This window comes from Carettochelys insculpta, chromosome 30, assembly GCF_033958435.1.
Source record: "Carettochelys insculpta isolate YL-2023 chromosome 30, ASM3395843v1, whole genome shotgun sequence".
Lineage (NCBI taxonomy): Eukaryota > Metazoa > Chordata > Testudines > Carettochelyidae > Carettochelys > Carettochelys insculpta.
In genome coordinates this window covers 6,919,542-6,944,778 of record NC_134166.1, presented here as the reverse complement: position 1 = coordinate 6,944,778, position 25,237 = coordinate 6,919,542, and the positions used below count along the sequence as shown (strand labels likewise).

At 42.9% G+C, this 25,237-nt stretch overlaps 1 protein-coding gene across 2 annotated transcripts in view; it reads right to left on the bottom strand.

The window, feature by feature from the left end:
* Nucleotides 1–22,124, bottom strand: part of PRPF3 (pre-mRNA processing factor 3) — a 29,673-nt gene extending 7,549 nt beyond the window's left edge. Inside the window, exons 1-12 of one of the 2 annotated variants that reach the window (XM_074980739.1) lie at nt 22,010–22,124; nt 17,795–17,890; nt 15,107–15,289; nt 13,967–14,097; nt 10,467–10,613; nt 9,204–9,287; nt 8,860–9,080; nt 7,465–7,771; nt 6,462–6,628; nt 5,654–5,736; nt 1,867–2,014; nt 946–1,041 (exon numbers count right to left, since the gene is read on the bottom strand). In XM_074980739.1, the coding sequence (XP_074836840.1) occupies nt 946–1,041; nt 1,867–2,014; nt 5,654–5,736; nt 6,462–6,628; nt 7,465–7,771; nt 8,860–9,080; nt 9,204–9,287; nt 10,467–10,613; nt 13,967–14,097; nt 15,107–15,251 (1,529 nt within the window). In that variant the 5' untranslated portion in view covers nt 15,252–15,289; nt 17,795–17,890; nt 22,010–22,124. Of the gene's footprint in view, nt 1–945; nt 1,042–1,866; nt 2,015–5,653; nt 5,737–6,461; nt 6,629–7,464; nt 7,772–8,859; nt 9,081–9,203; nt 9,288–10,466; nt 10,614–11,221; nt 11,318–12,071; nt 12,289–13,163; nt 13,380–13,966; nt 14,098–15,106; nt 15,290–17,794; nt 17,891–22,009 lie in introns of those variants that run through there. The other variant, XM_074980740.1, reaches the window with a different exon arrangement.
* Between the last annotated feature and the right edge of the window lie 3,113 nt (nt 22,125–25,237).

Genomic DNA, 25,237 nt, shown 5'->3' with positions numbered 1-25,237 from the left:
GTGTGCACCACTACAGAGTTGGGTTCCACCTCTTCTCATCTTGTCAATATCGGAGCATCGAGCCGGATCAATGGAACCTGGCTCCACATTTGCATCTAATCCATCTGGCCAACAGATTAGAGCAGACAACCTTTGGTAACTATAAACAATCACAAGACACGTGCGTGTGTGTACTATATATATATAGTATGCATATAATATAACGATGCTGTATTCTCAATAAATGCAGCATTCTTGCCTTATCTCTTTAAAAAGGTACCGTATGCTTCTTATAAGCATAACACACACACTACTCCAGAAATGTTGCACTCTGGAAAAGTCAATTGCTTAATTAATTACAATTGAAAGTATTCAATGTAGTGAGCTCAAAAAGACCATGCCTTGAAGTCATTACTACCCAAGCAGTTGTTGGAGGGGTCTCTGAAGTGAGGCATGGTCTCGGTCCAGCTGCTAGCAGATACTGGCTTCTGAGTAAGGATCACCACCACAACAGAGCCTCTTGCTGCCAGATTTAGGAGAAGGGGCCAAGAACAGGTGGGTCACAATCAATCAACTCCTCTCCAGCGCTCAGAGCGGAGCCATTCCAGACAAACTTGAAATATATAAAAAAAGCAGTCCTGTAGCACCTTAAAGACTAAAATTATTTATTAGGTGATGAGCTTCCGTAGGACAGAACCACTTCTTCAGATCTGGGAAATCTGTAGTGGGTCTGTCCCATGGAAGCTCATCAACTAATAAATATTATTGTTAGTATTTAAGGTGCTACAGGACTGCTTTTTTGTTTTATGAAAATACAGACTAATATATCTGAGACTATTTGAAATATAATTTGGTGTAATCTGTTGATATAAGCAAAATTAGCCCTTCCTTGTCCCTTTACTGCATCTGTTCTATGTTTTAATAGAAATAAAGGCCATGTACAAAATCCCATGTGGTGCCACCTACTTCTGTCTCTTTGCCATCTGTGCTCGAACGTGAGCTTCCACTTTTGTTGGGTCCTGAACAGCTTCTGTTCCCAGTACTCGCATCAGGTTAGAAATTCTTACTGCAAGAAAAATTGAGACAGGAATATTTTAAAGAGATCTGTCAAGTACCAACTTACAATTGGTGTCAAAATGCAAAAGGCATCTGTTATTTCCTGTAAGAGTGGAAGTATAACAAAAGCATACAAATGAAAACATCTTCAGACCAGAAATTTTACCTTAAATTAACAAGTGCAAAGATTATAGGACTGAAAAACATTAGGGGGAAAACTTCTGCAAGAGTGGTACAAGTTAGCTTCTACATGATACCAGATCTCCTCTGCAAGCTTGTTCCTACTTAAAAAGGTTGCCTGGCATTATTTTGGAACAGCCTTCCACAGTATCTTTGTCAAGCTCAGAAAGCTTTACAGAACCACTAGCTACACAGACAGACATCACCACCTCTGAAATGTAGGTATCTCCAGGTGCAGCATGGCAACTGACTGACAAGGCACAGCAAAGAAGAATGAAATTTAGTATAACAAGTTGAGTGGCTCATAGGGGAGGAACCACATAATAATGTTCACTGCACCATATTTTGCCTTGGCACAACCCTAACAAAGGCAGGAGGGTTAGATGAGGTGTAAGTCACCCAAAATGCTGCCCTAGGCACATGAGACTTGAAACAGGAATTACTCAGTGAAATTCTGTGGGCTGTTTAATGCAAGTCACACCCAATGATCCGAACACCACCCTCTGGACTTAAGTCTACTAATATGAGCATGAATGTATCTTCATGAACAGATTAGAGCTATAGGATCTCTCACACAGGTTTTTTTTATTCCCCAGCACCAGTTGGAAACAGTGAGTTGCGCACATAGCCTGTTATCCCCAAGGTAAACACCTGCCTTTTGGTTCAGGAGGCGGCATTAGGCCCAGTCTGACTTTCTCCTGCAGTTCCTTCTGTGCTTCTCTCCGAGTCTGACGTCGTAACTTCTTCTGCTCTTTTTTAGTTAGATAAACGCCCAGAGTCACTGGTGTGTCACTGTCCACTAGGAAGGCAAACCAAATAAACCGTCATTTGACATGCACCAGTTTCACAAGGGCAGAACCAACTACCATCTATTATCACTACTGGGAAAAGGAAACGGAGACAGCTGTACCGTATGGGTGCATCTACATTTACATTCCTCTTTTGAAAGAGGTATGCAAATGAGATAAATAGAACATTCAAATGAGGTATACATTTGCATATTTGGCACCTCATTTGCATGTTCTAATCTCAAAAGAGCATCTTTTGAAAGAAGAAAGCTAGTGTAGATGCTGCCCTTTCGAAAGTAAACCCCACCTTTGAAATAATCCTCCTTCCCTTTATTTAATGGGAATAAATAAAGGGAAGAAGGATTATTTCAAAGATGGGTTTTACCTTCGAAAAAGCAGCATCTACACTAGCTTTCGTCTTTTGAAAGACGCTCTTTTGAGATTAGAACATGCAAATTACGTACCAAATATGCAAATTTACACCTCAATTGTGCACGTCTTTCGAAAGAGGGACGCAAGTGTAGACACATCCTATGAGTCATAACCAATTCCTTATATTTAAGGCTAAAGCAACCTACCACCACCATTTCTGTTCCCTAGTCAGAATCTACAGATCCACCTCTTTGAGTCTCTCACCTAGTCTACATTAGACCCATGGTTTCTCTTTGTTACCATCTGTACTCCTTGTGTTTCTCTACATTGTTAACACCAACGCTGAACTAGAAAACAGAAGTTACAGCGCTATTTATGTTAAACAGATCAACCACTCCAAACCTCTATTATCTTATGTCTCTTTCATGGGTCTAGTATCAGACGGGTAGCCGTGTTAGTCTGGATCTGCAAAAGCAACAAGGGGTCCTGTGGCACCTTACAGACTAACAAATGTATGAGCATAAGCTTTTGTGTGTAGAAATATCCTCTTCTGAGGTGATTTATATGTCCCTGTCCATGAGCTGTGGTGTCTGTATGGTTGCCCTGCATCCTGACCAAATAGCTCTTAAGCTAAGCATTTTAAACTTATAATCTGCTTTACCAGCAGTGGTGACATATTTCCCTCACAAACCACATCAAAATTAGATAAATTGAAAACCATATTCACTGTTAAAATGGAGTTTTAGAAACACAAAATGACCGCCGGAGAATGACAGTTAAAAATGACAGTTGCAATTAATATTCGGCGGGCTATGAATATGTATGAAGTTATGGTTTGAAAGGCTTCAAACTGATTGGTTACTTTAGAATCCTCATACATATGTAATAGTTAAATGCCCCTTTGATACATTGTGGCACTGAGGAGGACCTAGCAGGCAGAGGTTGTCAAACAGGTCCACCCAGGCTGCATATATTGAGGAGAGCAGCCCTGCTTGGGGCATTCCAGACCAGACCTCGGAGGAGAGCTGACAAAGAAGAAGAAAGAAGACTACAAAGAAGAACTGAGCTAAAAGCTGGACTAAGCCTGTAGCTGAACATCGCTGGCAGAAGAGCCGAAGCTGACCTGCGTGTCAGTCATTGCTCTCTAGCCGCCGTGGGCCATCAAAGAACAGAAGAGCTCCAGCCTGAAGACCAGAAGAGCTCCAGTCTCCAGGATAGAGCTAAATCACTAGTAAGGCTCCGGTTCTTTTATCCGGAGGGTTTGCCTGGCAGACCGCACCGCCCAAACAACGGTGCCCTGCACGAGGAAACCGCAGCAGCGACCCTGCCCTTCCAGTCACCGACCCTAGCTCAGGCCGGTGTCTGAAATATCACGGTCGTTCCTAAAAACACAGGAGGTTTTTGTTAACCAAGCCGGTTTTTCCTCCTGGCTCTCTTTTTCTTCCTCCTTTACTGTCTGACCTGACACGGCTGCCGTACAAGCGCGCCGTGAGGGTCATAACTTCCTAGCTCAAAGAGAACTACAGGCCCAGCGCCTGGATCACAGAGCAGGAACAAGGAGGTATTTATGGTCTGGGTTTAGGGTTAAATAATTAGGTGAGCAGTTAATGTTTTTATACAGTTTTGTAATAGAGGGTGGATTGGGACTTCCCCAAGTCCATGATCAGCGCCTTATATTTTGTATTCCTTGTCTTTCTGTAAAGGCACAGGGGGCCAATGCTATTGGTCTAGCCTAAAACTATTGCATGCACACAGGAGGGTAGTTAGGTAAACTGTTTTGTTATTATAATCCAGAGCTATAAGCTCCCCCCTATTTAGGAGGGTAGAGCGGTCAGGGATAACCCTATAAAGGGAAAACCCTGGTGTCCTTAGTAACCCTTTAAGGGTAATCAAGGTTCTGCAATAAAGGGCCACCATAACAAGGTGGTCGAAATAGGCAGTACCATTTTTGAGGGGATAACCTTTAACTAGGAAAACCCCTCCACTTAACTAAGGGGAAAACCTCTCAGAAGGAAACCCCGCATATACTGGGCTCTCCCCTGCTTGGCCAGCAGGGCAACCCATTTAACTAGAGAATTGACCTAGCTTAGCGCAGGCAAATTCTTTTGCTAAGTAAGATCTGCTCCCCGCGGTAGTCGGCCAAGGGTTGAGCGACCTGGTGAACCTCAGGAAGATCCAGGAATAAATAAATAAATACAACTCAGCTCTGAAGTTAATCTTTCCATTTTACAGCACGCATCGAAGGCTGCACGGTCCGTCCCAGAAGCACAGTAAGTAGCTGAGGGATTAGATAGCAGTGCTGTTACAGCAGTTACCTATTGTTTAAGGCTATAACCCATAGTATTCAAGTCCTGTGTCTATTCCACAAAAACAAGGGCTTACACATTTTGTGCAACTTAGCTTACCAAAATTCATACTTTTAAGTTATAAAATAAACCCTATCTCCCTGTTTGAACCTGACATCTTGTTTGTATTTTCTTCCTTGGGTAAACACCGCAGCAGCGCAGTTCACACACCCTGAAACCCCGTTGTGATTAGACCCACCGTAGACGGCGAGCAGGGTCACGGGGTAAAATCCTGGGAGCATTGGTAAGGACTCAGTTTTAGTCCAGTCCATTGCTCTGGTGTGATTGACTTGACCTAATCAATATTCAAATTTATTCATACGTCACTCGCATCCTCGATATTGTGGACAAAGATCCACTTTGTCAGATGCAGGTCTGTGTTACCATATGGATCACAGAGGGCACCTGGGGTATGTCTACACTGTCACTAAACACCTGCAGCTGTTTCATATCAGCTGACTCAGGCTCACAGGCTGTTAATTGTGACACAGACACCAAACCCTGAAGGGCTGTACAGCAATTAAGTAACCCTGCAGCCAAGCCCAACTCCTTTAGCATAAGTGTTTTTATTTGCAGTGTAGACATACCTATAAAGTCCAAGTAACAGTAGGCATTTACTCTAACACATGGGAGTCTACCAGCTTCCAACATCTATTTGGTCACTATATTTTTAAGTGGGATCTCCTTCACTCTTTTTGCAGACTCATCTTCCTAGCTGTAGCTACTTCGCACCCTATATTCTATTTTAACATGATTTCTTTTGTGGTGAGAAATGAAGCCACTGGTATTACAAATGGGGGACTCAGTCTAGTTCAGCTCTCATGTTGGCAGTGTACTGATGCGCTGGAAGCATCTTGCTACAAATTCCCCTTTGTATCTTTAACTGATCAAGTGTATGAGGAGGCCTTGAGCTGGACTGCTACATAACCGCACCTGGTGGGTTTAGCTGTGCTGGGTGTTCCACAAGGTTTGTGATCCCAAAGTAGTCATCTCTTTTAGAGGAGGCTCCGGCTGTTCTAAAAAGGAGCAAATGTGTATATCATTATCAAATCATTGTGGGGCTAGCTTCTCCCACTTCCGTCAATGTTCCATGAGGCCAGGCATTCAGTGAACAAAGCAGCTTGACCTCCTTCAAACCCCCCACCTGCCCTTCCACCACTCATACTCATGCTGTTAAATTTATGCAAGTTGCTGAGGGCAACTCAAAGTCCAAGGAAAGCAGGGAGTTACACAAAGTAGGAATGGGTACGTGTACTTCCCATTGTGCCAAATGTTCTAAATACCGATCCTCCATTGAGACATTAGAGACAAAGCTTTCTAAAATTCTTGATTGACTCAGTAAGTGAAGCTTGTGTGTCAGTTATTTGGCTGCTTTTGAAAATCCCACACTGGCCTTAAGCCAAAAGCAATAACAAACTCCTCTGTTGATCGCATATAGGAATAAGCCAACTCTGAATCAGAACATGGAGGCTGGGTGGAACCACTCCACGCCCCATACATAGCAAGGAGCAAACACAACACACAACTGAATCTCCAGCAGGGAAGCCAAAGGATTAGAATGCAGTTACTCAAGCAGGTGCACTTGCATCTGTAAAAGCTGCAGTAAAGACTTAGGGCCTCAGCTACCTGCAGTTCCCAACAAATTTCCATGGAACGTAGGATTCATCAGCTACTCTCAAAAGCAAGGCCATTAGTTTGTTCTCTACAATACAATTGTCAAAATCTAGCAGGTAGAGCTTACGGGTCAAAGCCATTAGGGATGATATATGAATCCCACCACTCTATCTCAGGGATCTCTCCTTCTTTCAGCTCCTTTTTGGGAGTTATAAGAGCTAGTCTGGTAGAGGTGTGGATCCCAGTCTTTCTCGCAGCTTGGGAGATCTCTGCCTGCAGCTTTTCTAGTTGAGCCTAAGAACAAAAGGAGAAAAACAGTACAACCAGGTTACTTACATGGACATACATAAAGTAACCTTTCAAAAGCACCCTGGATACAGTCTTTGACAAGCTGATCAGAGCACACACCACAGAAACAGCACAGAATGGGGCCTGGGATTAAGGGGAGGTTCCGGGTATCTTATCTACTTTGCAAGGATTACTGCACATCTTTAACACGCTATTCTCCTACATGGTATTTCCCAGTACGTTTCCCAGCCCAGACTTAAAACAGCTTAGTGATGATCATACCCAGGTCCTACACAGCACTCTTCATCGGTAGATCACAAAAGTGCTTCACTGATTCAGACCTCGATATGAGAAAGGGCTTCCCTATATCCATCCTCTTCATTCCAAGAGTCTTTATTATACCTTCAAACTATAGGAAATAATTACTGGTACTTAGATCTATGGTTTTGTGTATGGTTAAAATTTAGACAGCTGCTCGCTCCCTGTTAATTTTTCCACTCCCATATTTGTTTCTTTTGAAAGTTAGGTCATGAAGTATGTTTATCCGCAGAAAATTTCAGCTTGTCAAAACACAAAACTTAGGTTTTTTTATAACAAAAAGTAAAAAAAGTATACCAAAAGACATCTTCCACAAGAAAGTTTAACTGAAATCTAACTTTAAACTGTAAGACGGTTTTGACTGTACATCTTCAACCATTCACAGTGGAAAGCTTTCTTGTCTTGAGGTACCCATATCAAATACAGCATCCATCATTCTTGAATGAGGAATAAGATTTCCATCCCCACGCTACTCCCTTTTAGTACTGTTCAACAACATCTGCACTTAGAAAACTGGAAAATACCTTTGTTCGTAACCGCTGTGCAATTTTTTCAAATTTGCCCTTTTCATGGAACTTAAAGGTGCGTTTCTGACGTTGGGAAGAGGCTATGGAGACCCGGGGATCAAAGTAAGTGTTGGATTCCATGTCTTCAGATGGTTTCTCTTTGAGTTGCTGTTTAAACTGCTCCCTCTTCACAGCCCGGATGTTGGCTTTTAAGGTTGGCATACGATGAGTCAACTCTATCTCTTTACCAGTTGCATCAACAGTTCGGCCTTGTTCATCCAGGATCAATGGGGTAGGCTTTGTCTGGTCCTTCAGCTCTACTTTCCTGATGCAAGAAACGTTTTATTAAAATGCTGTCACATAGCATTCACCTCAAAATAAATATATTGAGTACTATAATCCCACCAGATAGGTACAGAAAAGACTACAGTCTGCCTAGGTGGTTCTCCCAAAGCCTTTTGTCAATATCATATCAATAGAAATTAAGCCACTTTAGTGAAACGGTAATCAAAAAGTAGGTGCCTATACTATAGTCCACAGAGCCTAGAGCAAATTCCAGACTCAAGTCTAAAGCATCAGATTTCCCCATTTTGATCACTCAAACATCAATAACCTAAATGCCTCTGTCTTCTTGATACTTTGGGGAACAGGTGAATTTCAGACATGGTGAGTGATGGAGTGTGCTTACACAAGGGGTCCAATTCTCATTTACACTCAGGTCTCCTTACACCTCTGTGGCAGCACCAGGGAGCCCTAGAATGGGTATAAGTGTTATTCAATTGAAACGTGCTCTGCTGCCAGAGTGGCACAAAGGAACCTTAGTGTGAATGTCAATCCTGAGGCATCCCCCCTACTCCCAAGAGCTCACCTTTCTGCAATTATTTCTTTAGTTACATTGATGCAACCAGCAGTAGAGTTATGCTGATGGAACATAGTCTTGCATTCTAACCACTGTACAATCTACACTAAGGAGTCTCGATCACTCAGTGGTTAGACAACCAGTGGCTTCTCTACTCTAACCTTCCCTTTGCTGAGCCCCCATTAGAGGTGATGAAAATTCTGATAAAACCTGTAGCGTAGACAAGTCCATGAGGATTTGGTGTAGTCAGGGCTACCCCTAGCTGGCCCTGAAATGGGCTGACCTTTCAAAGGGCAACAACAAGTGTTGTGGGGGAGGTAAACTGCAGACAGACAACATGCAGAAAGGCAATGCCTGTCCCAGTGTCACACACTGGTGCTTGCATCACTGACAGAGCCACCAATTATCCAATTTATGAACCCATGGTCAATACACATGAATGCTGGCAGAAAAACAAAGAAGGTGGCTGAGAATGTATCCGCTCCTAATATTCGTCTTGCTCCTATGGGAAGTTACCAGGGATCCAACATACTTGGTAAGTTGGTTGTACTCACGGAGGTGCAATTCCCATTGCATGCAGGTTCGCCAACCCCACCATGTTGGCATTGCCAATGAGCCCTGGTTTCAAAGCCAGCTGAGCCTGGATTCGGGCTTGCAGCTCAGCAGCCTTCCTAGCCTTCTCAATAGCATCATTCATGAATGTGGCTGCTTGTGAGGGCTGGATGGTATTGCCGATGGGGAGACGATCTTGCTGGGATGAAGACTGAGTTTTTGGCTGCAAAGAAACGTGCCATTAGATACATGTCTGAACAATCATGCACATCGCTATGAGGGGAAAAGCAGTGCATTCATTTGCATCTTATGACAAAGGATCTGCACATTCCTTTCTAGGCTGTACCTGGGGTGCAGGAGGACTGATGAAACTCAGCTGCTTTTTCCTCTCCTCAATCTGACGCGTTGCTGCCTCCATCATCTGTTTAATCTGCAAAAATAAAGACAGACAGATTTCTCCCTCTTCCTTACAAGAAGTCAGAAGTGCTAAAGCATTCTTCAGAAGCTCCTCACATAGTGGAATATGAGTACAAATCCAGCTTGGTGGAGCTGCCAACTAGGACAATTCTAACCAGTGACGACCTAATCAACAGCAGCAACTCCAGGTAACCTGGACCCACTGGCATGGTCTGTTCCTTCCTGTTTAGCTCATCCTACAGAAAAGGAATCTTGTTTGCTTGTTTGGTTTGTGAAAGGAATCCTCCCCCCTGCAGCCCCCGAACACTATTTCTGGCTGAATTCAAGTATGACCAAGTGCTCTGCGTGTTCCTAAAGAAAGTGAAAGGCCTTTCAAAATGAATACCTTGCTGGTTCCTAATCAATTCAGTCTGCTCACTAACTCTACAAATTGTAAGAGCTGAAATGTCTTTTCCCAGTGGAAATCACTGTTTCAAGACACACACAGACACACAGACAGAATCTCTAATTAGAGCACCTCTTCCATTAAACTCAGTGCCATTAAGCCACTAATTAAAAATCTGCAGTGCATTAAGATCATGTGTGTGAACTGTTTGGTCAGTGTACACTAAGAGCTTTACTACAAGCAAGTTTTCTGATAATTATGCAGAACCATGAACATGCATGGAGTTGAAGAAAAATAACGAAGCGTGCTAGAGCATACAGATGGCACTTCGCTCATGAACAGTTTGTTAAAAGACTGCAAAAACACATTTCAGTACAACTCAACACTTCAAACACATGAAAGCTGCATGACAAATTTATTTTCTCCCTTTAGTCATACTGCAGTTTAGTTGTATTTTCACTAATATTTGAGAGTATTTTAGCAAATGTAGACTCTGAGTAGCAAGTTTTAGCAACACAAGGCACCATCATGGTACTATGCAATTCTATTTTCAAGATATGGCAAAGAGGACTACTAGGCCAATGAATCAGGGAATGTCTACCGAAACTGGTAACAGTAGCAGTAAGCTCTGAAGATGACAGTGGAAAGCAGTTTTCCATTAGTTTTCAAAAGAAGGATGCTAGGTCCTTACAATCAAATCTGAAATTTTTGTAATTCCGTCACACTGAAGCTCAATATTAAGATGGTAAGATCCAACATCTCGGTTTCCTGGGAGGTGGTGGAGGACAGCAGCCCAATCAGACTAACCTGTAGCTTGGTCAGCATTCCAGGACTCTCTGAAGGTGGGCCCGGAATCACCTCCGGTTCCTCCTCTACTTCCTCAAAACGCGGAATACGTCGCTTTTTCATGCCAGAAGACTCCTTGGAGATCTCAGAGTCATCACCAAATACATCCTAACATAACAAGAACAAGGTGAGATAGCTTATGACCAATGATATAAACAAGGGTACTCAAGGCTACTGATAAAGACAAGAAACCAACATTTGAGTCCAGCAATTCAGACTTAAGAAAATATTTGGTCGATCAGTCACAGCAAGGAGCCAGAATACTGAACTCCTAGGTTGTATTCTTAGCCCTGCTATCTACCCACAGTGGGCTCATGTGCGAATTTCATCTGTCTCAGTTTCTCACGCGTATAATTGTACGTGATGATCTATCTATACAGGCAATGGTGACAGGGAAGTTAACTAATGCTTGCAAATCACTCTGATCTCTGTGTGAAAAGAGTCTTTTGCACAAGTTAAAGAGTTCCTATGTCCATGATTTTTCCCAGGGAGCCTCAGTGTTCTCTCACCCACCTATCCAAAGACATAGGTCTGATCTACACACAAATTGAACTTATTAAATTGGTTTCTAAATCTCCAACTGACCTAAGAGACTGTCTACAAGGAAATTTGACTGACTGGGTGCCATCTGATAGCATAAACAAGCCTTTTATCTACCATATAATAGGGCATACTGTAATACAAGTGAATGTTATTTGAAAAGAAGATATACAAACCGGTTGTAAGCGTTAGTTGATATCCCCTCTTCACTATTATGGTTCATATTCTACAAGGACACTTCCTCAGCCAGACACAGGTACTTCTTGGAATACCTACAAGTTCAAGAGAAAGGACTTGCCCATAGTATAAAGTGTGTAGACCATTACGTTTTAGTTCCTGAAACTTCCCAAGCTGAGATCTACCCCATGAAATGATACAAGGGAGAGAGGAGAAAGAAGGCCAGAGAGAATGCTGAAAGAGAGCTAACATGAGTATTACCTAATATTTCATCATTCCTCTGTCCAACACGACAATTCCAATTTCATGAGCATATGTAAAAGCAGGACTAATATTTTCAAGGGAGAAGCCAGGAAGGAAAAGTTATCCTGGATATATCACCTTGGGCTGCAACTATAATAGAACTCATGCTAAGCAGAGTCAGGACAGGGTTTGGAAGTAACACTTCCAAGAAAATTAACTCCAGGAAGTGGAGCTGGCGATTCAGTAGATGACAAGCTTCCACTTCAGCCAGTGCCCTACCACAGCATGTTTGTGCATGCTGTGCTCCAGAAGGGCTGAATTTCAGCTTAAATACAAAACTGAAGGGCTAGAACACTCATGGGTGTTCAAGATTCGACAACACTTTTCAGGAGTGAAGGAATATTAGCCCTAGTGCGTACTCCAGATCCTGGGTTGGGTTATCTAATCTACTTCCATGGATTCCCTATAGAGTTTCAAGAGAGCATAACCATCTTCCCAGGCCTTGTTCTGTCTTATGGTGTTGCTGCTTGATGCTAAGCAGCTTTCCACATCATGTGAGAACACCCATGCTGAAAGTGTAAAGCACTGTCCTATAAATGACTTAACTCAGACTGTGAAGAGCTTTGGATCCATTTGCATCAGAAGTACTAGAGAAGTATAAGATAACCATCACTTGAAGCATAGCCTGCAATCCATCTGCCGAAGGATTCATCTGCAGAACCGTCTGCTTTATAATGAGATGTTAAATAACTGCATGGCACAGTTCAGATCTTCCAATTTCTTCTCTGGCTTCTCAATATACCAGAAGTGAGAGATGTCAGATCTGCAGGACAAAGTATGACAGCTGACTGGCTTTCAATTGCAACCAATCTGAGAATAGTTTGTAGTCTGCTTAGGTGAAAGGAATTTGTGAATTTCAGTCTAATTCCTAATTAAATGTGCCCACAGCACAAAGACAGGACCACGTAACATTAGTTGGGTCCCATGTTGATTGTTTTTGAGTGGAGGTGCCAAAAACTGAGGGTAAGCTGATATTTAAGAAGCTGCATCATTTTAATCAGACACTCAACGACATGAAAGAGACCTTCCATTGGCATGGTTAATCCACCTCCCAGAGAGACAGTAGTTAAATTGTCCAGAAAAGCCTTCTTGTCAATTTACTGCAGACATTAGGTTGGTATAAGTATACCCGTGGGTGTGGATTTTGTACACACAGAACAATCTAGTTATACCAATGTAAGTCTGTCATGTAGACCAGATATGGGCTGAACTTCCCCATCCCCCATTGGGAGGTGTAGGGTTGACTCTAGATTAGGTTGACTCACATTGACAGGGCAGCATGCAGGAAGCTTGCACTAGTGCTCACAGGCTGTACCTGTTCTGGGGATAAATTCCTAATTTTTATACATGACTACTTGACCAGTGAACATAAACTGAAACCTGGAATAAGAAATGTGAGCAGACCCTTCTCTACCATACGTTAAAGCCTCAGCCAGGCAGGGAAGAAAAGCAACACTTTCAGACAGAAAATAATCAAAAGTGTAGGCAGATCCCTCACTGACTACAAAGCACACTTCTGTGGACAACTGTAATGGAATACACTAGGTAATGGATGTAATCAAGAACTGACAGAATGCAAAACTTCAGAAAGAGAAACAAAATAGGAACCTCAGGAAAAAAAAGTGAAAGGAAACTTACTTTAGGATCAGGGAACAGCATGTAGAGTTGCCATTTTTAAACTCTGATTGCAAGTGATGAAAAAAATTGTAATTCCAGGGTCAAAAGTAAAATCTTCAAGACAGCAGGGAGAAGCAGAAGACAGCTGTGGATGCATCAGACTTTCCACCATCCCAGTCAAATGTCAGATGGGAAAACCACCAGAACATCTTTCCTGTATTTCAGGACCTTGAACTTTGGTGGGGAAAAGAGATTGCCAGAAGTTGCATATTGTGGATTCCAGATGAGCTTCAGTGCATAGACAAAGTGAAAATCCACAAGGTCACCTACCAGCATTCACTGACAGTCATGAAATCATCAGTTTGGATTTTACGATCACATGTCTGAGCAAGGAAGAGCAACAGAAAGTTACTACAAGCTGTGACCAGCTAGCCCAGACTCCTAACCTGTAGTTAATGAAGATTCAACAAGATGAAAATGTGATGAGGGATAAAGAAATATGAAAAACAGCAGAGACACACAAATCCTGTCATATAGCTGGTCTGTTCCATTCACTTTAGTCGGGGACTATGAAAGAAACCAGATGCTCAGGCTGCCAAGACAGAACATGGTCAGAGAAAATATTCTGGTAACTTGTGGCACCTCAGAAGAGAGTAAAAAGAACTGAAATGTAAAGGCTCACACACTTCATTGTAGAGAAGGGTCTTTTCTCTTGAACATTAAGCATTACAAGACATGCCTTTCTGGAAGAGGAGAATGTGATAAAGTCACAGTACTGCATTCATGGCCTTGAATGAGTAATAAACAATCAGACCTTAGCTTACCTTCAATTCTCTCTTTCGGTTGCGATCACTGTTGGATTTTGAGTGCCTGGAGCTTCGTCCTTCCTCTACAGCTTCAAAGAGTTTGTCGACGAACCGCAGAGTGGAATCATCAAGAAAAGGCTTTAAATGGTCTGGGGCAAGGAAGAGAAATTGCTGTGACTAGACAACCATCATTTTTGAAGATAGGAGAAAGGGGATAAAAATTACACTTCGGCTTCTCGGTTCACAAACAGCCACTACCCTAACATCTAGAATACATGACTGACAGGTTTTGTAATTCCATTAAAACATCCTTTTAAGGTACTGCTTGACACAGACTACAACAAAATACTTCACTTTAACAATGCACCCTCTCTATTTCCTGTCTCATCAGGTTCTGTAACATCTGTTAAATGTTTTGAAAGCATCTTAGACTATGCCACTTTCCCCCAGGAGGGAAACTGGAGTACAAGAAAATCCATCCAAACTAAGCTTCTGTCACCAAATGCTCACAGCATGTGAAGTCTAAAAACATTAAAGTGCACAAAAATTGAGTTAAGAATGCATAAAGACATCCCCAGCACACAGTGGATTTCACATCCATGAAAAGGAGTCCCATCTAATGGGAGCACTGTCACAAACTTAATTGGTGATGAAGAAAATTTGCCACATACAGTTCAGCACCACTGAAGGCAGGTGAGGAAATGCCCAAGAACAAAGAAGATAAATTCAAATGGAGTTAAAGACCATTTCAACTGCACTGGAACTTTTCCAGTTCCACTTGTAAAGCTCACAGCTACTCTCAGGAACAAACACTCCCATTTAATTCAGATACAAATTTGAAAGCCTCAATCTCTTGATTTCTTGACCAAAACTAAGTGTCTATGTTGTCAGTTTCATTTTCCTGAGTGATGCTTCTATTCCTTTTCCAGATTTGTTAATGTTTTGCTCTAAAGCATGGTAGGACACAGTTCACATGAAATACTGTACAGAAAAACAGATCATATTGCTAAACAGAAATCCTGAGAGATTTAATAGATCGCTTTTTGCATTTAATTCCTATACCTTCTTCTCTTTTTGTCAAGGAGCTTTAATACCCCTAAATATACAGCAATGGATGTGATGAGGGTGCTCTGTCAAAAAGAACAGCTGAAGACATACCAGCTGCTTTCTTTTTGTCCATTCCCTTCCCAACACAGTTCAATGCCGCAGTGACCACAGTGGGTTCTGAGAAACCCAACACCCGCTTGACTGTCTTCTCGATCCATGGCTTCAACTCATCCAATTCTCGTTTAGAGAGTGACATCTTCTCTGGCAGGCAAACCTCAATTATTTGAATTGTACCTTTAAGAGAAATGAAGAGTGGAAAAAGCATCAATTAAAGAGAGACTGGAGAAGCCAAATCATCATTACATTTGTGGCCATTTTTATTTTTACTGTGAATTTATATCTGGGGGATGGTGCAAAGAACTTTTTTCTTCCTAGACACTCCAGCCAAATTGGAGTGCCATAGCTCCAAGTACTACATTAAGAAAAGAAACAGTCTCTGCTCTCAAGCCCATACAATCTAACATGACAAAACAAAGAAAGCGTTAGCCTCTTAGAGGCACTTTTTCTGTACTTTAGTTTGAGAGTGACTTTGTCAAAGTTATGCGGGAAATCAGTGGCAGAGTCAGGAACTTAATCAAGAGTTCCTGAATCATAATCCAGGCTGACCTCCCTCTTATGGAAAGTGTCAGACACTCATGGAGATACTGTTGCACTGTTATAAAGTAGTCATGGTGGTTACAGGTTATTAGAGGGACAAGCTAAATGAGGTACATCCTGCTTATCCACAGGGTAGGTACCAGCAATGCAATTTCCAATTCCTACAGCCTTATAGGCCCACACATTCCCCTAGGATGACAGGAAATTGCACCTGAGGGAGGGGTGGGAAGAGAACAGGAATTCCATCTTCATGGCTCATTCAATCTTTGGTTTGTGATAACAAGGGAGCCCACTGGTAACAATCCATGATGTGAACCCTTACCCACCAGTAACATGGAATCTAACCAAACTTATTTCACATACACTACTGCACCCTAAAGTGCTACTTTACTGCTTTTTTGTTTTTTTTACTGCACCCTAGGATGACTCTTGACTAAAAGACCATCCTGCCTCACCAGGCGTAAGTGCACATACATTTATCATAGTACAGTTCATAGCCCATATCCTGGAAACATTCACATGCTGAAGTCTTAGAACCATGTAAATCAATGGGTCTACTTTTGCTTACAGTTAAGAGTGAGTGAGTCTCTATACACGCATTCTGGGCTTCAATCAGCATTAGCCTTCTGAAAACCAGTGGGGGCGGTTTTTATGTAAAAAAAGAGGAGCCGGTACTTGGCTGGCTCCTAACCCCCCAGTCAATCCCGCAGCTGGAGCTGCTGAGGTGCTGGTACTCAGTATTGGCAAGCACCGCTGAAAGCTGTAAGCCCATGGTATCTAATACGTTTCCCACTCTCCACTTGTGTGCGATTCCAGGCTCTGGAGCCACATGTGGCTCTTGCACCCGTGCAGTTCTGAGGAGCTGCATTTAAAGGCTCCATCTGCCCACTCCTCACACATGCCCCATCACTTGATGGGACAAGCGCAGGACAGCAATGGCAGCTCCAGTGGGCCCCGGCATGGCTCCTGCACCTGTGACTTGGGCCCCAGTATGGCTCCTGTGGTGGTGGCGGCTCTGGTGAGTCACCACATTGTTTAAGCATGGATTGGGGAAAGGCATTGTTAGAGTGAGAGAGGGAGCTGGGCGTGCCTGGCTCTGCAGGAGGGCATTTATTTACAGTGGGGTGGTTGGGGGTACCCGGCTCTGTGGGAGAAGGAGGGTGAAAACCACAAGTGTGGCGATCCTTGAATTACTATTGGACACCACTCCAATAAACAACATATCCCCATACCTACCACTCAATCTATTTGTCAGCTACTCACTTCAGAGACAAGATCTTGCTCTATTAATTATTAGAAACAGATGCTACTTTGTCAGAGAGTTACGCTCTACAAATGAAATAATGTTTAATTATGCATCCTGATTTAATCTGTTTTGAAAACCAAATCTTTTCTCTAGAAAAAAAGAAGCAATCTTCTTAAGGGAATACACACCACCTGAAACATGTTCTCTACAAGAAAGAATCCGTAGGTAGTTCTGCTCTGTACAATTCCAAAGTGTTAATGATGGTCTGTAAAATCAGGAAGTGAATGTCATTGTTTTAAAATGACATTCTCCAGAAAATTACAATATGTGATCACGGAAACTTAAAACAGTAAATGTAACCCACAGGGATCCCAAAGGTACATTTCAGTTTCAGTTAACATTTCTTCTCGAGCTAATAGTTCTTCCAACACCATTTCAGACGATGATTATCAAATACTAACATTTAACACTCACGATCAGTTCAGCCAGATTAAGAACCACTATTAAATTTAACAAAAAAAACAAGTACCCATATTAATCTCATTTATATACTGTAAAAATAGGCTAATATTTCTATAAGAATGGGTTATACCATGTTAGAGTTAACCTCCATTTATGTAATTCAATAAGACCTACTAGAGGACACAGCCTCCACTTTAATAACTGAAGAGTGAACAGAATACATGAGCATTCTCCATTGTATTGTACCTAGAGATAAAAGCTGTCTTTCAGATGTAAGTATTCAATATAGTTAAAACATGCCTAACAAGGCAAAATGTGTGTATTAAATTGGCTAGGAAAATTGACAGCCAAAATTTAATAGACTATTTCTACCAGGTGATTCAATAGTAAAACTGCACAATATGAATCTCACATCAAGGTTTACACTCACTAACCTTCTTCACTATGTTATTCCTCAGCAAACAGACAATCTGAAGCTGTTGTCAAAGCAACAATGGCTCCTTCAGCTAAGCGATATAATTAGCTTCATTCTGTAAAACACAAAGTCTAAAATTAAGCAAAAATTCTAATGGTAGAGTTTCCAAAGCCACAGCGAGATGTACAATGATTCCTTTGAATAGAAACTCTTTTGCTCAGAGTATTGCCCCACTAACATGAATAGTTTAAAGGTCTGAACACTTGCAGTGTTATGGTTAGAAATCTAATTGCCTTGAATCAGACAATTTTAACTGTAACAAGTAGGGTGGCTGCAGTTAATTCACACAATTAACTCAATTAATCATACTGCTGAACAACAGAATACCAGCTGAAATGTATTAAATATTTTAGATGTTTGTCTACATTTTCAAATACGTTTATTTCTATTATAACACATACAAAATGGCAATGTTAATGGTTAACCTAAATGAATGAGACTTACTGGTTATGCCTGCTGCCGCCTCAGATCGGTCAAGCAAGCTCCATGTGGCTCTCTGCTCCGGGGGATGGGGGGCGCCTTACCTGCTGCTCCTGCCCCCAAGAAATATCTCTGAGCTCTTGTTTGACAGAAACCAGAAACTGGCCAAAGGGAGCTAAGAAATTTTTGCTGGGGGCACAATGAGAAGCCTCAAACTCCCTCCACTGTCCAAAACAGAGAGCTTCAGAAAGCTGCTTGAAGCAGCACAGGGCAGCCCCATCCCATTTTAAACATCTTTGTGCTGGTGCCTGAAGATCCCAGCAGGGCAGTCTGTGGGCCAGATCTGCCCCATGGTCTGTATTTTGCCCACCCCTGCATTAGGGGCTATAGAGTCCACTCAGTCCTACTTCCAGTTCAGTCTATTGCTCAGACAAACAAAGTTGTCACATTTATTAGAGATAATACTGCCTTCTTATTATTTACAGTATCACCTAAAAGTGAAAACAGATTGTCACATGACACTTCTGTAGCCTGTGTTGCAAGATATTTACATGCCAGATAGGTCAAGCTTTCATATGCCCCTTCATGCTTTCGGCCATCATTCCAGACGACGTGCTCCCATGCTGCTGCTGATTGTTTAAAAAGAAAAAAATACCGTGGCAATTAAATTTATGACTGAACGCCCTGGGGGACAACTGTGTCTCCTGTTCTGTTTTATCACATTTTACCATATATTTCATGTGATAGTCTCGGATGATGAGCCAGCATATGCTCGTTTTAAGAACACTTTCATAGCAAATTTGATAAAACAAAAAGGAACCAATGTGAGATTTCTAAAAACAGCTACAGCACTCAGCTCAAAGTTTAAGAATCTGAAATGCCATCCAAAAATCAGAGGAATGAGCTGTGGAGCATGCTTTCAGAAATCTTAAGACTAGTATTCCAATGCAGAAACTGCAGAACCAAACCACCAAAAAAAAACAAAAACCAAAAACAACTCTCTGTTGGGGGCATCAGGCTCAGAGAATGAAAGTAAACATGCACTGGTCCACTCTGCTTTGGATTGTTATCAAGCAGAAGCTGTCATCAGCATAAATGCATGTCCTCTGAAATGGTGGATGAAGCATGAAGAGACAACTCTTTAGCACATCTGGCACAAATATCTTGCAACTCCAGCTACAACAGCAGCATGTGAAAGTCTGTTCTCACTTTCAGGTGACATTATAAACAAAGAGGCTACAATTATTTGTAACCCAATTTGTTAGTCTGAGTGACTGGCTGACCAAGAAGTAGGACTGAGAAGATTTAGTTTTAGTTTTTTTTGAATGTTTGGTTTTTTGTACGTAATTCTACATTTGTAAGTTCCACTTTCAGGGTAAAGAAACTGCATTATAGCACTTGTATTAAGTGAACTGAAAAATATTGTTCTTTTGCTTTTTACAGGATATATAACTTTAATCAAAAATCTAATAGAAAAGTGCACAGCACTCATTTTATATTGAACAGAATACAATCAATATATTTGAAATGTAGAAAACATCAAAAAATTTAAATAAATTGTATTCTACTATTAACAGCATAGTTTGCTGCATGATTGTGATTTTTTTAAAATTGCTTCATAGGCCTAGTGATGAGATAGAATTCTCTTACATCAGTGGAAAATTTTACCAAAATCTACAGATGAAAATTGTGTACATAGGAAGACTGGATTGTCCCCACCAACTTCCCACCACTTCTTTCTAACAAACAACCTAGCACAAATGTAATATTTATATACAAACAAGTCTTACCTTAGTTATAAAATTCATTCGCACTCATTTTAAACCCACATCCACAACTTTTTGTTGGAGCTATTTACTCCATTGTGTTTGTTTAACTAAAAAATTTACCCACAATGGAAATAAATGTGCCACTTCTCTCCCCACCACTGTGTGTGTGTACATTTGACAAGTCAGCAAGAAAGTCTGCTTATTCCACTGGTAAGAAAAAATGTGAAGCAGTAGTCCAGAATATTACCCATGGTTGATTGAGCACTGCGTGAAGAACTTCCTTATGTGTGTGTTTAACATCTTCTGCCTTTCTATTTTATTGGATAACCCTTTGTTCTTGTGCACTCACCATACTAATATCTTCCTTTAAGAAACAAAGATGCTTCATGAAACATCCAGAAGACCCAAGTTTAAAATCAAACCTCATACATGTCATTACAGAGGATTCTTTTTGCCTAAGATGCATAGACATTTTATAAATACAATCCTTCACCTTGACAAAACCATCCATTTTGCAGGTTGATGGGATTACCCATCTAAGTCAAATTCATTTTGGAAAACAAAGAAACACTTCATGTTTCACTGCTGGGCTGGCTTTTGGAGAAAAATAACTGTTTATATAACTGTTTCTCTCCAGACTACCACACTGCTTTTACTGGTCATGATACTCGTGCAAAACAAGTCAGTATTACTAATTTTCTAAGGGCAGGTCTACACTACAGCGGAGAGTTGAATTAAGGTATGCAATAGCTACATTAATTCAGGCTTCCACAGTGCCTCCACTAAAGAGGGTCAACAGCAGTGTTCACTCCTGTTGACCTCCCTTACTCCTAACAAGCAGCAGGAGTGCTGACACAGGCGTCACAAATTCAATTTAGTGAAGACATACCCTAAACGTGGAAACCTAAAAAAACACAACAACAAAGCTGACGACAGAAGCCAGGAGCTCACAGTTGCCTGCCCTCATATCCCAAACAAACTTCTTGTGTGAAGATATGAACCCTAAAGAATGTGTGCATGCAACAGAAATTAAAAATGCAAATCTGAGTGTAAATCATGCCAAAATGATCCAAATGTTCCAGAAGAACTTAGATTATTACTTTTGAGGTAAATGCATGAAAATTGAGTCTGCTCAGAGACTGGAGATTCCCAGAATCATTCACTGACAAGTTTTAACTGCAAACACTAAGCTAATAATTCACTTGCTTCATCAGTCACCAACAGGAGGGAGGAACATGGTGGTGAGACCGTTATCAGCAACGGCTCCAAGACAGAGCACACAGCTCAGTAACAAAGGTACTGGGCACCAGAGTGAGTGGTGCTCTCCCTCCTGAACAATGAATATCTCTACAGAAAGAAAAGATATCTGGGGTGCAACCTGCCCAAATTACAAAAAAACAGACAGAGAGTAATGCCAAACGAAGAAGGCTCCCTCCCCGCCAAGAATACCATTTACAAACACTGCATGGCAGGCAACGTGGAGACTCCCCTCCTTCCTAGGCCATGGGGAAGAGGGCTAGCCCAGAGCAATCCCCTCTTCGCCACTAACTGGGGGCCTCGCAAAGGTGCCTACCCCTTCCTCAATACATGGGGGGTCCTACCACCGCCACAAGAGCATGGGGGGGAAGCTGGAAGCCGGGCAAGGTAGGGGCTCCGTCCTCCCAGAAGGCCCATCACCTCCACAGGAGGGTGGGGCGGGGTGGTAAAAACTGAGCGTTCCCCTTCCACAGGACATGGGGGCAGGCTGCACACCCCGTCCCCAGTGCACGCAGCACCTATCACCGCCACAGGACACGGGGAGGTCCCTGTCACCTCCGTGGGCGGACTGGCTCCCGCTCTCCCAGGCACGAGGGACCCGCCGTCGGCGCCCCGCGCACACACACGAGGCCCGGCCTAGCTCAGGCCTGGAGCCGCAGGTGCCGGAGCACGAACCCACGCCCCGCCCAAACCGGGGCTCTGCAACCGGCCTCTCCCGCGCTCCTCACCTCAACACCGCCCGGTCCTGGCCCGACCCCGGACCGAAACTTCCGCTCCCCGCCGCGGCGGCCTGTAGGACGCTCTGCGTCCACTGACGGAGACAGAACGTTAGGGCGGAAGCGGAAACGGCTCAGACGAGGCCGCCGCGCGGGGATCGGACACCAGCACGTGACGTAGGCATGCAGCGCCTCAATCCCCGGAAGAGGGACCACGTGACGGAGAAGCCGCGCCGCGCCCCTACCCGCACCCTTATCACGTGACGGGAGGGACAGCCGGAGGCCGGTGTCACGTCACATGGCTGGAGAGGGGCCGGGTGCCCGGCAGCTCTGACGTTAGGGCAGCGGTGGGGGGGGCTGGGAGGGAAGGGAGATGCTACCGGCGTCAGGGCAGCTGGGTTCCTGCCCCACCTTCACCAGCAGAGGATTCAGGGGACAGTTCCAGGAGGTGGACGACAGGAAATCCGCAGGCGCAGGGGGTCTGGCCACATCCCTCCGCAGGGGCCAAGAGCTGGAGGGCAGAGGCTCCATAGGGCTGTAGTCATGACGCAAGCATGGCCGGGGTCACGTCCAGGAACAAGCAAATGGGGAAATCCGGAGGGACTAATCCTGGCCCCAGCTACCCCCCGCCAGGGGTCAGGGCCAGGAACTGGAGATTCAGAGGGTCTGGGATCCTGGCCCCATCTCCTCTCCCCCCCCGCCCTCCGCAGCCATCACATTCAGGGCTCTGCTGCTGGCACCCAGCTTTTGCCAGGGTAAAGTGGCAGGGAGAGAGTGAAACGGGAGGGGGCTGAGTTCTTGGTCCTTAACTTCCCTCAGCTGGGAATATAGGAAAATGTGGGCTTGGCAGAAGTCTGACCTTGTGGCAAGTCAGCTCCTTGAAATGCTATCAAATAACCTTGCTCCTTCCCTGTTCTGCTTGGCACATGTCAGGCCAAAGGCAGCAGCAATCAAGAAAGTCTTTGCACAAGAATGCCAAATGCAACACACTCTACAGCAAATATCTGCAGTTAGGACATTGCAGAATTGCCACATTAAGCCAGAGTTCTGTCACAGTGGCACATGAGATCTCCAGGCATAGGACTCAATGCCATCACCTCTGCGTGAACTGCATTCATGCAATTTTTAGAACCATTCACACATCTAGATCTAGCATTTAATGGGGGATCATGGTGTTAAGGAAAAAACATGGGATAGGCAGCCAGTCCTGTTCGGCCAAGAGGTTGGGTGCAGTGGTGCTTGTTGTAATGCACAGTAGAATGCCCCAGAATGAGCACTGCAAGTATGGCAACAGGGAATTACTTCATGAAGAAGACTACAAACTCCTGAACCATCATCACACGTTTCCACTCTCAGCCCAGCTGGTCTTTGGAGGTTTCCCAGCCCAGTACTAATCTTGCTATGTAACCTTAATTTGTGAGGACAGAGCACAACTCGTTATCAGTGGCAGGATATCACTAGATCCACTTCCAAGAATGCCCAACTGTAAGGCAAATAGCTTCAGGAGATAAATACTTCCTCCTTGTTTATTCCCAAGCATTTAGTAGGAACATCTACTAGTGCTGTTCTAAATGCTGAAGGACTGCTCTTTTCTGTCCACTTGATTACTTGAGTTGTAATAATAATAATCCACCCTTTAATATAGTGTAGAAGTATACTCCCATCCCAACTGAATCGCTCTAAAAGGAGATCTCACACTGCACTCCACAAAGGAATTACTAGTCACATGGAATGCCTCATTTCTAGCTGCCAAATCACATTACTGGATATCTAAAAATACATTAAATACTTTCCACAGTGAAAGTATGAGGACTTCTGGGATCGGCTTTTTTGTTTGTTTTTGGTCCTGAGCACTAAATTTTATTTTTCCATGCGTGGGGGGCAGCTAATACAATGCTATCCAATTACAGTGTATTTTTATACAAATAAACTTTTGTGGACTCTGGCACGTGGTAAAGGGTGTTCCAGACACTATACATGTTTAAGACCTGCCAGAAAAAGCATGATGGTGAGAAACAGGATTAACTGTAATGAGGAAAGCATTTACAGACATGAGGAGAGGTGGGTGTGAAAATTGTATCTGCAATATTAACCTTCACTATTCCCCCATGATTGCTTAAAAGAAACCTAAATACAAACTACAGAAAGTGTGGCTGTGGCCACACTTGGCCAGAATTTCGAAATGGCCATGCAAATTGCCATTTCAAAGATTACTAATGAGGCGCTGAACTGAATATTCAGCGCCTCACTGGCATTACGACACTTCCGGCCGTGGTGCTTTGAAAGCACCACTTTCGAACACACGACTCGGCATGGCTATATGGGGGTCCTTTTCAAAAGGGCCCCACACATTTCGAAATCTCCTTATTCCCCTCTGCTGAGAGGAATGAGGGGATTTCAAAAGGTGCAGGGTTCTTTAGAAAAGGACCCCCTTGTAGACACGCCGAGCCACACGTTTGAAAGCAGTGCTTTCAAAGCACTGCGGCCAGAAGCGTCCTAATGCTAATGAGGCACTGAATATTCAATTCAGTGCCTCATTAGTAATCTTCGAAATGGCCATTTGCATGGCCATTTTGAAGTTGTGGCCACAGCCAAAATGAAATGGAAACTTCATTAAAAGAAAAAAAACATAAAACAGAAGCAGAATCACTCCAAGGACTTGCTTTTAATTTTTACCCTTCAGCAGCATAAGGAGGCCTTGAAATGGGTGCAATGGGTATGTTTAAACTCACTTTAAGGCTCCTTTATGGTAACGGAGCTGTATAATGGGACCAGAGTGGAAATGAGAAAAAGGCTCTGAATCTCTACTGTCAAAAAATAATCTGTAAATGATGTACATGAATTCTAGAAATCACTTCCATTGCTCTCCATCAAGGGAGTGTAAAATAAAGGGAAGGGGAATGAAAATGTGTGTGAGAATCATCTTCATTCTGGAATAAATCAAACTTAACTCAGGTTTCTCCCTACTTTCACAAACACTGCCAAGTAGGAGCTTATAAATAGAGCCCTGCAGGGATACAAAATTTGGATCTGTATCCATCTGCAATCCACAGAAATGGTCCAGATACAAATATCTGCGGACATAAAGCAGATATCCATGGACTTGCAGGGCTCTAATTGTAATGATCAGCAAGCACTGTCTAAAGAAATAGTTCATAAAGGGAAACCTAATAGTAACATCTGAATTAATATAGTTTGCTTATGTTCGAGTCACACAAGAAGAGCAGGACAACATGCTAA